The sequence below is a fragment of the Phymastichus coffea genome, unplaced genomic scaffold (assembly GCF_024137745.1).
Source record: "Phymastichus coffea isolate CEN01 unplaced genomic scaffold, Cenicafe_Pcof_1.1 PCOF00045, whole genome shotgun sequence".
NCBI classification, from domain to species: Eukaryota; Metazoa; Arthropoda; class Insecta; order Hymenoptera; family Eulophidae; genus Phymastichus; species Phymastichus coffea.
This window is the reverse complement of record NW_026706856.1, coordinates 1,495,218-1,514,070: the sequence shown is the minus strand read 5'-3', so window position 1 is coordinate 1,514,070 and position 18,853 is coordinate 1,495,218. Positions and strand designations below refer to the sequence as shown.

At 29.0% G+C, this 18,853-nt stretch overlaps 3 protein-coding genes across 9 annotated transcripts; 2 read left to right on the top strand and 1 right to left on the bottom strand.

The window, feature by feature from the left end:
• Window positions 1-1,008: 1,008 nt before the first annotated feature.
• LOC131664743 (protein MIX23) lies at window positions 1,009-2,389 on the top strand. Its single transcript, XM_058936071.1, has 2 exons — window positions 1,009-1,357; window positions 1,651-2,389. The coding sequence occupies exons 1-2, from the start codon at window positions 1,310-1,312 to the stop codon at window positions 2,032-2,034; spliced, it is 432 nt and encodes a 143-aa protein (XP_058792054.1). The 5' UTR covers window positions 1,009-1,309; the 3' UTR covers window positions 2,035-2,389.
• Window positions 2,390-2,402: 13 nt separating this feature from the next.
• LOC131664741 (UPF0389 protein CG9231) lies at window positions 2,403-6,557 on the bottom strand. 4 transcript variants are annotated; one of them, XM_058936067.1, is made up of 4 exons: window positions 6,092-6,557; window positions 3,150-3,324; window positions 2,982-3,072; window positions 2,403-2,745 (listed from the first exon to the last, which is right to left on the bottom strand). In XM_058936067.1, exons 1-4 carry the CDS (start codon window positions 6,098-6,100, stop codon window positions 2,541-2,543), a joined length of 480 nt encoding a protein of 159 aa, XP_058792050.1. In that variant the 5' UTR covers window positions 6,101-6,557; the 3' UTR covers window positions 2,403-2,540. The 4 variants fall into 4 exon arrangements, with proteins under 4 accessions (XP_058792050.1, XP_058792052.1, XP_058792053.1 ...); XM_058936069.1 differs by lacking the exon at window positions 6,092-6,557 and adding an exon at window positions 3,584-3,721; XM_058936070.1 differs by lacking the exon at window positions 6,092-6,557 and adding an exon at window positions 3,630-3,674.
• A 189-nt stretch (window positions 6,558-6,746) lies between these two features.
• LOC131664755 (protein polybromo-1) lies at window positions 6,747-18,246 on the top strand. Of its 4 annotated transcripts, none has more exons than XM_058936090.1 (26): window positions 6,747-7,016; window positions 7,104-7,218; window positions 7,485-7,730; window positions 7,850-7,966; window positions 8,055-8,228; window positions 8,431-8,872; window positions 9,296-9,408; window positions 9,485-9,583; window positions 9,655-9,717; window positions 9,790-9,939; window positions 10,075-10,242; window positions 10,516-10,676; window positions 10,765-11,059; window positions 13,271-13,476; window positions 13,653-13,989; window positions 14,079-14,666; window positions 14,750-14,907; window positions 14,980-15,152; window positions 15,219-15,391; window positions 15,497-15,568; window positions 16,423-16,581; window positions 16,910-17,032; window positions 17,252-17,474; window positions 17,551-17,751; window positions 17,864-17,942; window positions 18,025-18,246. In XM_058936090.1, the coding sequence occupies exons 2-26, from the start codon at window positions 7,114-7,116 to the stop codon at window positions 18,239-18,241; spliced, it is 4,842 nt and encodes a 1,613-aa protein (XP_058792073.1). In that variant the 5' UTR covers window positions 6,747-7,016; window positions 7,104-7,113; the 3' UTR covers window positions 18,242-18,246. The 4 variants fall into 4 exon arrangements, with proteins under 4 accessions (XP_058792073.1, XP_058792072.1, XP_058792071.1 ...); XM_058936089.1 differs by having other exon boundaries at window positions 6,748-7,016; window positions 14,088-14,666; window positions 17,825-17,942; XM_058936088.1 differs by having other exon boundaries at window positions 6,748-7,016; window positions 17,825-17,942.
• The last annotated feature ends 607 nt before the right edge of the window (window positions 18,247-18,853 follow it).

The following is an 18,853-nucleotide window of genomic DNA, read 5'->3' as shown; positions in this document are numbered from 1 at the left end:
AATTTCAAGTTTTAGAATACCGGTTTATTAATTATTCATAAATATAATATTGCTTCTTTGGTGAGAGTGACAGGGATCGCGGCATTTACGGTCGTTTGCAGGTAAGAAGTCATTTAATTCAACACTTCTACAGAAAGAATCAGAGTGCCAACCTGAATACTAAATCTACAGCTTAAGGCAAAATCTAAACCACTAACTAGAGTCACGATGTTCTATGAAACTGCAGCAAAATAATATAAAACACATTTTAATTGTAACCCCCCTCCGAATTAATAAAATTTTCTGTTTGTAAATCTTTTACTTCTAATAAAAATCATAAACATTTACAAATTTTATATATATTTTGTCACATCCACCTGTGAAATATTGTCGATGCTATCGAATCAAATATTTTATGACACACAATAGATTTCATAATTGAAATAACAATAACAATAACAATTATTACAAATGTTCAATAAAAATTTTTCATATCAGCAATTCTTAAAAATGGTAAGTGAAATAAAAATTTCTATCAAATAAAATTTTTACTGCATCAATTTGGAAATTGACAATTACTAAGTTGTGTTTTGCATTATTGTGTTACAGTTTCAAATTATCTATAGTACATTTGCGATAAATGATAGCATTAGTAAAAATAATTAAGTCCTAACTGTTTACGTTCGAAGGCGTACAATTCGTCCAAGTAACCATGCGGGGTATTTGAAATTCTTGAAAGATCATAATACGTATCTTTATAATTCATAAAAATATTAGTTATTGAAACTCATGATTTTGGTTCACTTTTCTTATCTATAAGTGAGCATAACTTTATTGATGATCGTGTGAGCTGTGGTAATATAAACAACTTACGCATTTTACTTTTTAGTTATTATTCATGCCAGCAGATAACTTTTATCGCGAGCAAAATATAATTATAAAACTCTATTTTAATATTTTCAGGAAATAAATTAATTAAACATATTTATGTACAATCTTGATTTATTATCACAAGAATTACATTTACGTCATAAATACGCGCGAAACTATTGTATTACATATCGATATAAATATAAAACTGATGAACAAACTTTTCATAATTACGTATGTCATTATTCACGCCTCTCGCACATTCTATTTTAAAATTCATATCGACAATGAATTCACATTTCTATATTTGTTTAAATGATTTCATTTACCACAAAAATAGATTGCTTAAAACAAATATCTATTTAAACGGTGTCATCTATTCTGTTTTATCACTTTGGATCTAAGATCTTCTAATATGTAAGATCGGGATTCGGATTTCGGGGATAGATTTTTATGAGAAATGGCGTCAACATCGACTATGGAGTGCGGGGACTTTTTAGAATTTCAGGTACTACACCATAAAAAAATTAATGCAACTAATTGAAGCATAATAATTTTTCTAATTATGGGGATATTCTATTAATTATTTTTAGAAAACTAATTTTCACATTACTTTTAATGTTTGAACAATTTATAACCTCACTTTTAGCGAACCGGTAAAAAAATATATATGCATAACTAGATATGTATTTTGTTATGTTGTGTATTCTTTTATTTATGAATGAAAAATATGAGTATTATATGATCTCATCGAAAAGAATTAAATTATTTGTACGATTTATAATATGTTCAAATTTACAGGATGCTTTGCAAAAAATGAGGCTAATAGATGACAAAATTATCTATCTACTTAACACTACAATACCTACAGAATCATTCAAGGGTCAAATTGATCCAAAACATAAGTGTAAAGATTTATTCCAGCAAATACAAACTGGTCATTCTCAAAGAGAAATTGCCATTAAAAAGTGTTTATATTCTGTTCGTGACAGAGTGAAAGAATTGAAAGAACTAAGAGATTCTGGGAAAGAAGATCCGACTTTGATAAAAAATTTAAGAAAAGAGCAAAGTACTTTACGCCTCCTTCAATCAGAATTGAATGTTGAAGAGGTTATTAAAAAAAGAACAACTCAAGTTTATTATGAAAGGTGCAGAGGCTTTTATAAACCAGAAAATGAATCATAAAATTTGATTTTTGATGTTCAAAACATATTAAGTAATGTACAAAAGAACTGTACCAATAATCCAGTGGCAAATAGTAGACAACAAATTTAAGAAACTAAATATGTTAAAAATTATGTAGGTAATATCTATCATGAATTTAAAACAAAAGATATATTCTTTTTTAAAAGATCTGTGCATTTCTCAATCTTTGCTGGATATGTAATACATTTTTCGGATTAAATTATGATAAATATTACCAATACAATTTTTATTTTCAAACAAATTCTGTTGTAAATATAACTTAATTATATCTATATGGAATATAGCTGATTTGAATGCATCATATTTTTTTCAAATAATCAAGATAATCGGTGCTGTATGTATGTACATAGATTTGATTTATTAAAAAAAATTGATTGAAACAAAATAATCTAATTCTTCAATTTTTGAGATATAATAAGATAATACATATTATCTTAAATATTAAGTTTATTTATCAATCAATTACATATTGATTTTAATAAAATTTAGGATTTAGTAGCAAGTTGATTTGTATGCTCCTCATTCACTTTCTTATGCCAATCAATATTTCTTTGATGAAGACTATCTCCGTCTTTTCTAGCTTTTCGACCACTGATAGCTGCTCCAATGCACATTATGACAGATATAGCTATCATATAATTTGCTATTTTTATACGAGCTCTGCTTTTTGTTTGATATATAACTTCTTCCCTAAATTCAGAAACAACATATATTATTAAAAAGTTCTTCTTAATAAAAGTTCAAATGAAAGTTTCAATATTAGTTTTAGAGTAATAATATAAAATAAAGTAGATTTACATACTACAAAATTCATTTTTTGAACTGATAGTATGTAGATCATAGATTGGCTTTTTAATTGCTGAGGAAATATAAAAAGAATATTAAAACTTTTCATCTTAAGTATTATGACAATACAATTTATTTACTTGATTCTATCAGGAACTTGTCCTTTTGGATATTTTTTCATCCAAACTAGTATCCATTTATCAAAAGCTGATGGTGCCATCATTCTTGAACCTAACAAATAAAAATTATCTAATAAATAAAAAAACTTAATAATCATTAAATTTATTTTGCAACTTGCTTCACATTACCAATGATAGAAGCTGATCCATTTGTATTTGAAGATGAGGAAGTTGCTCCTGATGATGAAACTTTACTAGTGTCTGAAATTTTTGACTCAAAATTTCTAGTAGATTGACTAATGAATCTTCTACTCAGAGCTGTTTTCCAGCAGTGAAAAAATGCTTTTGGCATCAACATGTTTAACTAAAAATAAAATTTAAATAAATTTTAAATGATATCTTTATTTAGCTATTGCTTTAATATTCAAAAATCAAAAGATTTTTTTACTCTTTGCAGAATATTGTTTTTACAAATTGAAACAAGTTATTTTGATATTGGAGTATTAAAAAAATTAGTACATTACTAGCTAACACTATTGTACTATTAAATATCTATGTAAAGTAAAAAAAAGTAATTTTTCAAATTTTTCCAAATTATGTAATAATAAAAATTATAATTCAACTGTTTGACAAGAAATCTATCTTCTGTTTCGTTATAATCAGACAAACGTTTTTAACAAAAATTTATAAAACGGATTGTAGAACAACAAGTGTACGTGCATGTTTCAACGTAACTCTTACTAACAGGCAAAACTATATACATAGTTATATACTAACGTAGGTCAAATTGAGACTTCACCCCCCTTACCCCAGCCAGCAAAGAGTAATCGACAGTGAACAAAAAATACCATTCGAAATATCTCTAATTGAACCCTCCAAAAATGCTCATTATTTTAATTGAACCCCTTCAGTTGTCCCAAAAAAAATTAAAAACTATGATAATTTTTCCGTTTTTTGTAACTGAGATATCTTTAGTAATACTTAATATTTTTGCAAAGAAACAAGGCAAAAAAATTGAACCCTTGCTCGTTTTAATTGCACCCCTCTTACTTTTTCAAAATTATTAATATATATGTCAAAAATAACAATCTAATTTTATTGTATGTTCTTTCCAAATAACCCAATAACCCATCTATTTAAACTAAAATTAATTAATTAAAATTAATTATTAATTAAAATTAATTATTAATTAAAATTAATTATTAATTAAAATTAATTATTAATTAAAATTAATTATTAATTAAAATTAATTATTAATTAAAATTAATTAAAATTAATTATTAATTAAAATTAATTTTTATTTAATTAAAACGAGCATGGGTTCAATTTTTTTGCCTTATTTTTTTGCAAAAATATTAAGTATTACGAAAGATATCACAGTTGCAAAAAACGAAAAAATTATCATGGTTTTTAATTTTTTTTGGGACAACTGAAGGGGTTCAATTAAAATAATGAGCATTTTTAGAGGGTTCAATTAGAGATATTTCGAATGGTATTTTTTTTTCACTATCCATTACACTTTGCAGGCTGGGGTAAGGGAAGGAAGAGGAACTCCATGTGGACACTCCCTTATAGGGTGAAGGAACTTAGCTGGAAATTAACGAAAATCAATCTAAAAAATTATAGATAAACTGTGCGTGATTGGCAAAGGATAACAAAACTCATTAACAATTTCGCGCAATTTAATTTTGTTCTTGAAAAAGTTGCAAGAGTTGAACATTCCCAGAACAATAGAAATTAAATCTACGTAACTTTTTAATACAGTTTTTATAGAAATGAATGCGTTGAATCGTTAGCCATTTTTCTATCTAATCAAATGTTAATTATAACCATCCGTTAAAGAATAAATATTATTTCTCATTATAACAATACATACATAGCGCGTTTGAAAGATCAATCGGTAACATAGATCTAGACTTTAACAATACACGCTGATAAAAAACTTATTTAAGTATTTATATATAATTACGAAATTGATAGTACAGAAAAACTGTACGTGATTTTTGCTAACGATTACACACGTTTATTTCTGTAAAAACAGCAAAAAACATAATGCATGATCAATGGATGGGGGTTGAGCTACTTCGTCCTTATTTTATTTATGTGACGATGTTTGCCACACTATACAAACACATGGTGCACTTAATGTCAATCAATGTCACACTTATTGACACCATTAGAAAAACGTAAGTATTCTATAAGACATAAAAATAAGTATGTATTTCACTAAAACTTATTAAAAAAGTCACATACATGTATATTATAACTATCCTAAAAAACTATTGTAAATTGTTATTCTTTAATAAAGATTTTTAGAACATTTAGATTATTCGTAAAAATCTGAAATTAAACAATTCAAATTTAAACGATCAGGGACTTTCTATATGTAAGAGCCATCGGATATCAGATGTTGGAAGAATCCTGAGGTAAAAAAACAAAGTGAATGTTATCTTACCAAAGATTTGTGCATGGTTTGAAGAAACCATATGCGGAATTTTCTATTAATTTTACGAATACATTTTTACGCCTTCGTGCACATCTGGTGTTCGAATATAGTTGTGGAGTAGCGAATGTAGTGACACATGCGCGGATCTGCTCGCATATTTTACTATGCTAGCCAAGAAAACGCAAAAAGAAAATAATTATTTAATTATAATTAGAGAATCTGATCGAAAAACCGAAAGCACAGAAAAATTGCGCGGTTTTCTTACTAACGAGTGAAAACATTTTTTTTAACATCTACCTATTACAGCGCTTACGTAGTTTCGAGAACACCGAATTTGAGGTATTTGATATTAGAAATTGTTTTTTTAATGAAAACATAATTGCGTGAATTTGTTAATGGATTTTTCTATCGTTGTTAATCATTCGCAGTTTTTCTATAATATTTTCGAAGTTATTCCTTGCAATTTCTCTCTAACTTCCTTTATCTGTGTCTGATGGTTCGGTAACGTCGAAGTGAGGAATCCTGACGTCACATTTTAGGGCGCGATATACCACAAAACATGATGCAACATGGCGTCGAAACTGAATGAACTGGTGCACGCGCAGAACTCAAAGCCTAACGAAAGCTATATGGCGTCCACGAATTGTGCGTTTCATAACAAATAGTAAATAAAAGAAAAACATACCAAAATCATTGTTAAAGTTAGTCCCGATGGACGTTTAATTGCTAATATATTATTCACGCAATAGCGCAGTGATAGAGCAGTGGCTCTTTCTCGACTAAACTTGGCACCACTCAACACCACTGCTACCTACTAATAGTATTCACACGTGATATCAACGCAAATCACACGCACGCCAAAAGAAAAAGGCAATTGTTATGAAATTAATGAGCGATGGCATTTTTCTTGCATTTGTTTTTGTGCAAGATGTATAATTCGACTTGATTGTGGTTACACCTAGTAATTTACGAACCACTATTTAAATTTAATAGGCTTCCTTACAATTTTTAAAATATATTTAAATTTTATTGCCTTAGTGCAAGTAATACATCATATGTCATAACTATTTTAAAGTATATTTTAACAGAAAATGATTATCAAATCGTGTTATCCCGAAACTGAGAGAAAAGCAGAGTAGCAGTGCTCGACATTCGACGTGTTGTCCGTTACCGTGGTATGTATACACCAATACACAGTATATTCAGTGTGTGCATTTGTATATACACACACACACACATATATATATATACAAGCAAGAAACGAAGGCATCTGGCACTGGCACTTCTACAGCTCACACACATGTGCATCTATCGTGCGTTTTTATAGGCAGTATGCGTAAAATGGTGTTAGTGAGAGTGCGTGCAGGCAGCATTTTATGATGGCGCGGCAGCCGCGATGTTATTTTGCTGGCTGGCTTTTCTCCGAAGTATCGCCCTGACCCACAGACGTGACTGTGAAAACGCGATAATTTCGAAAGGATCGTTGCTTGTGTTCTTACGTCCTTCACGACACTTCTCTATCGGGCACGCTTTTCCTCAGAAAACATTTTGTTTGTACACGCTGCCCGTGTTGCAGCATCTTTACCGGGATAGCGGCTGCCGCTAAAACTGTATCTATTTTTCAGTTGATTGTTTTTACGTTCATTATCAGCCGAGTGTTTATACTTACACTGACAGTTGGGTTATTATACTTGCAGGTTATAAAATATGAATAAACGAAGAAGGACCTCTTCTGTGGCTAGTCGGGGCACTGAGGATGACCCTGATGATATAATACCAGAACCATCCAAAAGAAGGAAAAAATTGGATCCAGTGAGTGAAAATATATTAAAATATTTTTTTCTTGGAATGCTCTAAACTTTGCTTTGAATGAAACTATAATTCTGTACTTTTTACAATATGAAATTAAATTATGAGTGAAATTCGCACAACTGGTAGTTCTAATGTAATATATTTTTGAAGAAGTACTTCAACATTTAACTATTTATTTGATTTTATAAATTATTGTACAATTTTGTAACTTTGTTTTTATAATTTTGTTTAGTTGTATTGAAAATCTTATAATTTTTCTATTGCAGAGTGATTTATGTTATCAATTGTATGATTCGATCAGAAATCACAAAAAGGAAGATGGTTCCTTATTGTGTGATGCTTTTATACGTGTCCCAAAGAGAAGACAAGAACCTGGTTACTATGATGTAGTTTCAAATCCTATAGATCTTCTAAAAGTTCAACAAAAATTAAAAACAGATGAATATCGAGATATGGATGAATTGGCAGCTGATATACAGTTGATGGTTAATAATACAAAAGCATTCTACATGGTTAGTTGAAATGATTATTCAAAAGTGTTGTATAAATTATATTTTTTATCTTCCAGTAAACAATACTTTTAAAGAATAAAAGTTGGCATTTATCTTAAATTTGCAATTTCAATTTATAGCGTAGTTCTCCAGAATATAAAGATGCCACTGAATTGTGGGATCTATGCGTGAGTACAAAAAATAGGATATTGGATGACTATGAAGATGAACCTATTAGAGGCAGAATGAGCTTAAAGGTAACTTTCAATACTATCAACCTAAATTTGTACTAAAAATTTGTACTAAAAGATACATAATGTATCTTATAATTATGAATCTGAATAGAATAAAAGGATTACAAGGCAAGATGACACAGAAGACACTTCTGAAAGCTCAACTAATCCTGATGATGACACACAAGCTTATGAGGATTTATTTGGTGTAGTTATGACTGCAACAGATCCTGCAGACAGTAGTAGGCAACTCCATGCTCCATTTTTACTGAAACCTTCAAAGAAAGTGAGTTGTTTATATTTTGTTAATGTTTTCATTGTTTGGTTTAATTATTATTCACAAAGTTATATAAAATTTCTACGTGGGTACTCTGCTACACAAATTTGTATTTCGAAATATAATCAAATATTTTTAAATAATTTTAACTATATTTTAAGGTTAAGTTTATTAAGTAATTCTAGTTAGTTTAAAATAAATTTGCTTACAGCTCTATCCTGAATACTATGAAGTTATAGATCAACCTATTGATCTTAAAACAATTGCTAACAAAATTCTTGATAGTGCATACAATAATATATCAGAGATGGAAAGAGATTTATTGTTGATGTGTCGCAATGCATGTCATTTCAATGAACCAGGTTCATGGATATATAAAGATGCTAAGTTATTGAAAAAAATAATTACTATAGCAGCTAAAAAACAGTCTTCAGACATCAGTGCATCATTGTCAAAGTCAATGTCTGCTGCATTATCTACAAGAAGTAAAAGAGGTAATCGGTCAGCACATGCATTAGTAGCATCATCTGCAGCATTACGAGATGAAGATGAAGAAAGTGATGACGAAGAAGAAGATCCTTTAGATACAGAAGAGAGTGATAATCCTCAATGGCAACTCTTTCAAACAATCAGGACAGCACCTAATAGTTCAGGTAATTTATTAATTAGATAATAGCATACTTGATAGTACATTGATCAATTTTTTGTTGGGCAATCTGCAAATAAATTATATACTTATGTTGAAAAATTAATTTGCATCTAATTAAGACTATAACAGTGCAAATAATATACATTATCAACTATAAATTTTTGATAATAAAATGTATTATCAAAATGAGTGTTCGATAATGATTAGTAATAACAATGAAATAAATAGCTAAAAATTATTTTAATTGGAATATGTTAATTATATTTTTAATATTTGGAGATAAATTCATTATTGTTTGATGAATAAGTTTTCGGAAAATGTTTGTGGGTTTATGATTTTTTAAACATTTTCAAGATTTATTTAACAATCCTTATTTTACACATGTTTATTAATCTAGATCTATTAAAAGAAAAACATTTTCTTACAGGTCTGCGAATGAGTGAATTTTTCTGGACTTTGCCTTCAAGACAATTATATCCTGATTATTATAAGATGATTAAAAATCCAATTAGCTTACTGCAAATCCGAAAAAAAATTAAGGTGAACTATTTTCAGTTTTATGAGGTTTTTTATAATATATGTAGGCTTATTTAATATTTGTATTTTCAAATTGCAGAGAGGAGATTATGGTACAGTTAGTGAAGTTGCTGGAGATATGAATATTGTTTTTGAAAATGCTAAGAAATATAATATTCATACATCAAGATTGTACAAGGTAATATCCATATTTACATAAATAATAAAATATTTTGTAGATTTTATTTGAGTAAGAACGATTATTTTTAGTTTGCAGTAAAGTTACAAAAAGTTATGCAAGAAAAAGTACAAGAATTATTGGAATTTGATCAGGTACTCTATAATTATATTTACATTATAAATTAATTAGTACATTTGTGTGTTTACTGAAAGTTTTTTATCTAGGAATCCGAATCTGAAGAAGAAAATGATGTCAACTCGCATCCCAAGCTTGTAAAAAGAGCTTCAAATCTTTTAACACGGGGAAAGTACAAAGATAATATACCTCTAAAAAAACGATTACACAAACTTGTAAAGTGTGTTGTGGAATATGTGGTAAGTATTTAATATTATTATTCATTGTAACTTTTTTTATTGTCCATTAACTAAATAGAAAATCAAAACTTGATTATTAGGTTTCATTTCTATAAATCAATGAAAGTTGTTTCAAAGATATAATTTAATTTTTAGACTGATGATGGGCGACAGCCTATATTATTGTTCATGGAGAAGCCTTCTAAAAAAACATATCCTGATTATTATCAAGTCATAACCGAACCAATTGATATGTTAACAATTGAGGCAAATATTAAAGCAGAAAAGTATCGTAATGAAGGCGAATTAATTCAAGACTTCAAAGTAAGTAATTTTAAATATATAATTATTTGAAATTATAAATATATTGAAATATCTAATTATTCTGTCTAAGTACTTCTAATAACGATTCATTTTATATTAGTTTTAAAGTATTTTTTTGCCAATTTATCAAATTAAAATTAATTTAGTTTTGAATAATGATAAACGGCAAATTTTTATGTACACAAAATACATCAATATTTTACATTTTCAATCTAATATTAGTTGTGGTCATTATGTGTTATGATAACGTTTTTCCATCACCATATGTTGTAGCTCATGTTTAGAAATTGTCGTCAGTATAATGAAAATGGCTCCATGATTTATGAAGATGCAAAAATTTTGGAAAAAGTGTTGATGGATAAGGTTAAAGAACTCGGTCCTCTTCAAGATGTTAAATCTAAATCAACAGGTTCAACGCCAACTCGTCATGTTGGGTATGATATTTAGTAATTTGACTTTGAGTTCTTTTTATTTGCTATGAATTTGTTAAAATAAAGATTTTATCAATTTGTACAATTATAGGCGACCCAGAAAAGTTGTGCCTTTGCATTTACAAAAAATGCGGACTATGTACGATACCATTAAGGATTACCATGATGCCAAAGGAAGACAGTTATCTTCAATATTTATGAAATTACCAAGCGTTAAAGAATATCCTGATTACTATGAAGTTATTAAAAATCCTATACATATGGAAAAGATAGCTTCTATTTTGAAAAATAACGGTTATGATACTCTTGACGATTTAGTATCAGATTTACTTCTTATGTTTGACAATGCCTGCAAGTATAATGAACCAGACTCACAAATTTACAAGGTTTGTATAATTCATTTTAAACTTTGAAAAAAATTTTTGGAAAAAATTAAATTACTAATTAACACATTATGATGCTTGGGTTCGTTTCGTATAGATACTGCGTTTACACGATTTGATTCTGTACGAATTTTTTAATTTTATTTATTTGTGTTGTGTTTTAATTTTTAATAGAAAACAAAGTAGTATTTATTAGAAAAGAAGATATTATTTAAGCTATAAATGTTCTACAAAATATTCAATTGGAAAATAATTGGCCCAAAATATTCTACATAAAATGTTTCTTCAGAATTGTATGATTGAAATTCTGTTCATTATCACAGAAATGATCAAGTGTACTATTCTAACGTGTAGAATATTTTGCGCCAATTAATTATTTGTTAATTTTTCTGTAGAAAGATATAATATAAGATTTAATTTTTCAAGAACACTATTTTAAGTTTCGTATACAATAGACAAACTTTGTGTTAAATAAACAAAATTTCCAAATTTGCGTTTAATAAAATCGTGTAGAATATGGAACGAACCAGACTATTATTATACATTAAAAAGATCAATTACAGAATATGAATAATAAACGTTAATCTACACGAGAAGTTTTTTGATTTCATTCAGATTCTGTTAAGTTGATTTTGTTAGATTACATACTGTAATTGCTATAATGTATACTAATGTAGCAATATATTCCGTCCGTTATTTTTTTTTAAATAAGTCAAGTAATCTATAAAAAAAATTAGTTCAGATTCAAAACCGTTAGTTTATAATTTGTTTAAACTATGCGATTGAACAAAAGTATTATTTTTTCGGAAAAGGGCTGAATTCACGAACTAAAATACTTAATAATGAACTCTTTATTTTCTTAGATATGCATATGAGAACAATCTCTGAACTAGAGATTATTTCCAATATATTAATATGTATATTTTGTGTATATTCCAAATTCAGATTATGAAATGCACTGTTGTAGAAGCTATTTGAATAACGTTTTGAAACAGCCTATATTTTTTTCTATTTAAATTTCAGATACACGCGTATCTATTTTCATTATACTTTCACCTAGTTTTACTCTATATAAACAATTAGTATAAAAATGTGAAATTGAAGTATTTCAATACTTAAAATGGAAATGACAATACAAAAGCACTACTTTTAGGACGGTAATTTTTTATTTTCACATAATAATTAATCAAATTATTTCTAACTTTGAAACTACTGGTAATTAAACCTTGAAATTAACCAATTATTGCCTTAAACTTTAATTACTAGTTTGATTTGTTAAAGTCGTTTGATTAGCTCTAAAAATTTGTTAATTTATTTTCTATGAAATATATTTTTTTAAGTATTATATCTAAAATGTTTAAATTATTATTATTATATCTAAAATGTTTTTTTTTTACGTTAATTAATAATTTGAGATACGAATAGTAAAGTTCATCTCATATATTTTATACCTATATTTCATACCATTGAAATTTACAGTTTATTGAAAATCATTTAAATTGTAAAAAAAATTTTATTAGATTTTGTTATTTTAAGTTATTTTCAAATTTTTTAATCGATATAAATATTATAGTTTAGATATGACTATATAATTTAAATGTCCCGCTTGTCTAATAAAATGGCTTCTCTGTTATGATCCTTCATTTTAAGGTTACGTCGTTTAGTTCGTTTTCACAAGATGCTTGTTTGAGGTAGTTTTAGACTGTACTTGCGTTGTTTTATCTCGTGTTGATTGTTTTAAAATGTTTTAATTTATTCCATACTGTTGAAAAAAAAGGCTATATAGGGTTGTGCTAATACTTGTTCATTGTTATCAAGTTTAAAATGCAAAATTAGTCAAATTATTGGAACTCTCAAACACTGTCCACTGGATTATATACTCAAGGCCGTAGCATTTAGTAAAAATGTTCTGTTCAGATGCGGAAATGGTTTGCGTCGATGAAATTGGTTCTCCTATAATGAAAGAACCTATCAAACCGTGCTCGATCCGACTTATGCGAGATCGAGATATAGATCAGCGTTCGAGGAAAAAGTGCAAAAAAAATGAGGCAGGCATTCACGCGTTTATTAGCATTAATATACTTAATGAATCTTTATTAGTCGTATAGCCTATAAAAATATAACTATATTGCAGTCATTTTTACCCCTATTCAGCTGATTTTATTGAAAGATAACAAGTTTCAATAAATATTAAAATACTATGTCTTTTTCTAGGATGCATTAACTCTGCAAAGGCTAGTTCTTCAAACAAAATTACAGTTGAGTGAAGATGATGAAAGTATACCTGATGTTCCATCTGCAGTTCAAGAAATATTGGCAACAGTATTTACTGCTCTGTACAATCACCAAGATGAGGAAGGACGTTGTTATTCTGATTCTATGGCTGAATTACCTGAACATGATATTATTGATGGAAAGAAGTAAGTAGTTCTGTTAAAAAAAAGATTTTTAAGCTTGTAAGCTTTTCGAACAACATAGTAATACAATTTTCGTTAATAAAACCTTTTCTTTTAAATAATTATTTATGTTGTAATCTATAGCTTTAGCCAATTTTCAGATTCTGTGAATTAATTATGTATGAAAATCTTTTGATTAGGGTTCGAGGACTGTCACTGGATTTGATTAAACGACGCTTAGATAAAGGAGTTTATAAAAGGCTTGATCATTTTCAAGAAGATGTTTTTAGTTGCTTAGAGAGAGCAAGAAAATTATCACGTACTGATTCTCAAGTATTTGAAGACAGTGTAGAACTTCAAGCTTTCTTTATTCGTACAAGAGATGAAGTTACAAGAAATGGTGATTTGCTTCATTCTCCTGCTTTAAATTACACAGTTCATGATTTAGCTAATCAAGTGGAGGAATTAAAAAAAACAAAAGTTCAACAAGAGCTTATAACATCAAATGAAGATGAAAGTTGTGATGCTAATGATAAGGTTTGTAAAAATTATGCCTCACTAGATGAGCAATTAATGTTTTGAATTATATTACATAATTTATATAACATATTTAATTTTTCTACCAGAACTTTCAGGAAGGAGATACCAGTAATAGTGTATCTAGTAGTGATAATGGAGGTTCAATGAGCTTCAATCAAGAAATATACAGAGCTGGCGATTTTGCATATATAGAACCAACAGAACGTGGCATGGAAAATAGCGTTGTACTCATTGAAAGGCTTTGGACAAATCCAGAAGGACAACAAATGCTTTATGGAAATTTATTCTATCGTCCAAGTGAAACTTATCACGTAGCTTCTAGGAAATTCCTGGATAAAGAGCTTTTCAAAAGCGATGCTCACGTTGCCGTGCCATTGTCAAAAGTTGCAGGGCGGTGTTGCGTATTAAGTGTAAAGGATTATTTTCGTATGATACCAGAAGGCTTTCCTGAAAAAGATGTATATGTGTGCGAATCAAGATATTCAACAAAAGCTCGAGCTTTTAAAAAAATTAAAGTTTGGAACTTTGATCCAGATCATCTAAAGTTGATTCCAAGAGATAAACAGTTGGAACCAAAACGTGTTATTTCTGTTTATAAAGAAAGGCTAGAGAAACACAAAGAGGAAATTGCTGAGTTGGAGGAAAATGAAAAATCTATCGAAAAAGAAAGACCAGTAAGTTAAAATTTTGTCATTTATAAAAACAGAAACAAAAAATTATATTTAAACTTAATATAACAATTTAATTTTGTTTTTAGAATGTTGTTTTATTCAATACTGATGATACTGAAAATACATATTATGAGCAATACAATACTTGCATAGGACATGTAAAATTAGGTGATTTTGTTTATACAGCAACCGATGGAGGCAAACAACAAATAGCTCAAGTTGATTCTATATGGTCCACCAAAGAGTAAGTAATTGTTAACTTTTAAACTTTTTACAATTCTAAAAATTTCTTTCATTACATTTCTCGTATTTGTAGTGATAAGTGTTACTTTAAAGGGCCATTTTTATTGGCTCCAACAGAAATTACACATGCGCCAACAAAATTATTTTATAAACAAGAACTGTTATTATCAACCGTTGAGGCTACGCATCCCATTGTTGCGATAGTCGGAAAATGCGCCGTTCTAGATTATGGAGAATACACTTGCAGTAAGATCAAGCATTCATATCAATGTATTTGCTACGTACTGTATTTCTTTTTTTGAATCATAATAGGCCGACCAACAGAAATACCTGAAGATGACATCTTTATTTGTGAATCTATGTTTGATGAAAACAAGAATATTCTTAGAAAGCTTGGCGTGGAAGGTTTGAAAAAGTATGTTCATTCTAATCAAGTAACAGAAGATGAAATATATTTCTTCCGCAAGCCAATTAATCCTACCAAGGTGAGAAGTGTATAATATTTATTCAAATTATGTTTAATTCATTTTTTGATACGTCAATTTTATTTAGCTCTATGTAAGATTATTATATGTTGATGTTTATTATAGGTGCCTAGTGACGCAAATCAAATACAAAATCAGAGTAAGTCTGCTGGATCGTCGTCGAGTCAGTATGAAATGGTAATTAAAAGATAGCGTAACATTTGTGTAACATATAACTAACAAATTGCTAATGCATGTTTAACATCACGTTAATATTCTAACTATTATGGTCGTTTGTGCATCTTTAGAATCAAATCATATAAGTTTTGTAGGATCATGTAAATAAGTATGTATTAATCATGAAAATCATAACATGTAAACCGACTATACTAGTTTGAATTCTGCATGAATCGTCTCCTATGCCGGCATATTCACGTTTTGTTGGTTTCGTTTGTTTTACTTCATTCCAAGTTTATTGTTTTTTTAAAGTTATCATCCTTACATTTGCAATGGAATAAAAATATTCAGAGCACCTGTTGGGTTTATCATAAATATGAGAAAATGTATGATAATAATATTCCAAGAAAGCTCACCTCTACGTTCTAATTTAAGCAAACTGAGGATTTCAAAATATTTTTTCGAACTACGCGGAATATTTAGAATTCGGGAAGTTAAGGCAAGAATATTTTGTTTTGTTTTCAAGAAATTATAATATTCGGTTAGATTATTAACTTTTTATTTACATATTTATCTATTATATAAATTTACACAATGTGCAAAGTTACCAAGAAATAAAATGTTCTTGCTTTTACGTTTTATAATTTATTCAGACTTTTACCAATAAAATTTACGACATTTTAAATATTCGCGTTCGTCATAATGTTGAATACCAACAAATAGGGTAACAAATTAAATCGAGGAGAGGAACGTATTTTTTCTTATCGATTTTCGATAAATTTAGAAAAGATTACATTAAAAAATCGTGCGCGTATGCTTGATTCGAATCGAGTAGTCCAAAGCGATATCGTAACGAAGCATAAATGGTATAATAGGACGCATCGCCGTACTATCCAAAGCTGGAGTCCGACGGTCTGGGCATGGGAATGGGCTTTGGAGTGTGTGAGGACAGCTTGGATGCTCCACCGTCGGTCGGCTCCGCCGAAGCTCAACCGGTGCTCTCCAACATTCAAACCCCCGTCTCGTCCAAGAAGGTAGGCCCTACCCTCGTCATTTTTCATTACGCCTTTTATTTTATATTTTATTTTTATTTTTTTTCTCCTCTCTCACTTTAATCTATTAATGCTGCCTAATATTCATCGATCATTGGTTTTTTTGGTTCATTCATACATTATCATCTCCTTCGTTATCTTGTTTGGTTCTGTTTTTGCAGAAATATGCCAGCATAATGAACATTTAATTCATAGTTAAAATTGCACCATTATGGAATATACTTTAGCGCTTAATTTTGACAATTGTTTATGGTTATCGAAATCAGCGAAGTAAAGATGAAATAATGTGCATTTGTTTACCTGATTTTAGAAAACACCGGGTAAGAAATTAGTTACGGGTTATATTTTGTACTCAAGTAAAATGAGAACAACCGTCACGCAAAATAATCCAGATTCGACTTTTGGAGAAATAAGCAGGCTGGTTGGTAATGAGGTGATTATTATTCTTCTTAATTTTCTAAATATATTAAATTATAGCTGAAGCATTTTACATCGATATATAGTACTTTTATAAAAAAATGTATAAAAATCTTAAGAAATATTGAAAATTTCTTGAGTTACTATTGACGACGCTATATCTTAAAATTTTCAATGTACTGGTTCACTTATTCATTGTAGTTTCATTTTCATACAATAATATTTTCCATTTTAGTGGCGGAAGTTACCACCCTTAGAAAAAACAATGTGGGAAGAACGAGCAAATAAGCTGAATGAAGAAGGTGGACAGATTAGAGGGTCAGGTTCATCACAAGACGTAGTATATGAGTGTTGTTGGGAGAATTGTGATTATCAGTTTGAAGATATGGCAGATTGCATTGAACACAGTGTAGCAGAACAATCAGGACATGTCCAAAATTATTTTGCAAATGCAAATGGTAAATTTATTCACATTACATTTACTGTAAGCTACTTCTTCTCAGTTATTGATCATTAAATGAAAAAATTACTCAGATATGGAATATCAGTGTCAATGGCGAGGCTGTGGTCGATTAAAAAAATCTGTGCCTCCATTTCCAAGTGTGCAAAGACTTGCTCGGCATGTAAAGGAGGTACATATACTTAAATCAAATGGACGGATAATTCCACCATCTGAAAGAAGCAGGAATTTTGTTGCTATGAAGGGATCTTCAAATTCAGTTCCAATGGAAACTGGTTTGTATTTTTTTATATATGTAGTGCTGCGTTTCAATAACGTAATAAATTTCCAATACAACTTTTTTAAAAGAAACGATAGCAGCGGCTACACAAACGAATAATATTCCAGCTTCTAAACAACCCGAGCCATTATTTATTGCGGTACCTCCCTGCCCTAGTCGAGTGTTACATTCAGACGCTTACTTAAGGTAAAAGAAAATTATTTCAAGTTTACACATCATGATATATTATTTATAATGTAAAATATGTTAATGTCATATGTTTTCATAGGTACATTGAAGGATTAACGTCTGACAACCGTTACATATCGAATTGGGATAAACAGTTAAATGCCACATCTGAGAACACACAAATTCCGGAGGTTACAAAATTACCTGAAGAATGGCTCGGAAATGGAGTAGGCAATCACGGAAATGTAGTAAATGCCTTATGGACCTTGAGAAATATGATGATGCGTGACGTTCTAGCCATTAATAAGACTTTGTAGTTCTTGAATTACTAGTTTTTCTTTTAGTTTTTCAGCTACGATTTCTCATTATCGCAGCTTGGCGTTTTTAAATTTTCTATAGACTCTTTAGATTAAACAGCAACGAAAGACTGACGTGATTAATTTCGGAGTTTTAAAACTATTTGGCTTGAAAGAATTAGTCGATAAATTTATTATAAAATAAAGTTTCATTTTCATCCGTCATTTCGTTTCAAACAGTAGAAAAATTATCTAAAGATTCTGTTCATTAAATATGAGAAATGTATATTTGATTGTTGTATACATGTAAAGTACATTCATTTTTCTCATCTTGTGAATATACATAAAGCGATGCAGTGCGTGTCAATGTATGATGAAAACATTTGTTTTGATATACATTACTATATATTCTTATGAATGAATTTTAAGTTATTATATTACTTAATATGGTTGTCGTGGATTTGTTTACAGTTTACTATGAGTAGTAATCTTGTATGAATCTCAGAGTAAAACGATGTTTTACCAACTGGGCTTCAATCACTTTCTTTGCGAGAAAAAATGTATATTCGATTGAAAGTACTGAGAATAATGTACATGGCGTAAATGAAAGCATATGTGTTATTGATAATACAG

Excerpts from the sequence above, each read along its gene's own strand:
- LOC131664755 (XM_058936088.1), top strand. The coding sequence starts at position 7,114 with ATGAATAAACGAAGAAGGACCTCTTCTGTGGCTAGTCGGGGCACTGAG. Across the intron at positions 7,731-7,849 it reads ATACAAAAGCATTCTACATG|CGTAGTTCTCCAGAATATAA; the intron begins GTTAGTTGAAAT and ends TTCAATTTATAG. Across the intron at positions 9,409-9,484 it reads AAATCCGAAAAAAAATTAAG|AGAGGAGATTATGGTACAGT; the intron begins GTGAACTATTTT and ends TTCAAATTGCAG.
- LOC131664741 (XM_058936067.1), bottom strand. Across the intron at positions 3,073-3,149 it reads TGGATCAGCTTCTATCATTG|GTTCAAGAATGATGGCACCA; the intron begins GTAATGTGAAGC and ends TTTATTTGTTAG. Across the intron at positions 2,746-2,981 it reads CAAGTTCCTGATAGAATCAA|GGAAGAAGTTATATATCAAA; the intron begins GTAAATAAATTG and ends TTCTGAATTTAG.
- LOC131664743 (XM_058936071.1), top strand. The coding sequence starts at position 1,310 with ATGGCGTCAACATCGACTATGGAGTGCGGGGACTTTTTAGAATTTCAG. Across the intron at positions 1,358-1,650 it reads GGGACTTTTTAGAATTTCAG|GATGCTTTGCAAAAAATGAG; the intron begins GTACTACACCAT and ends TCAAATTTACAG.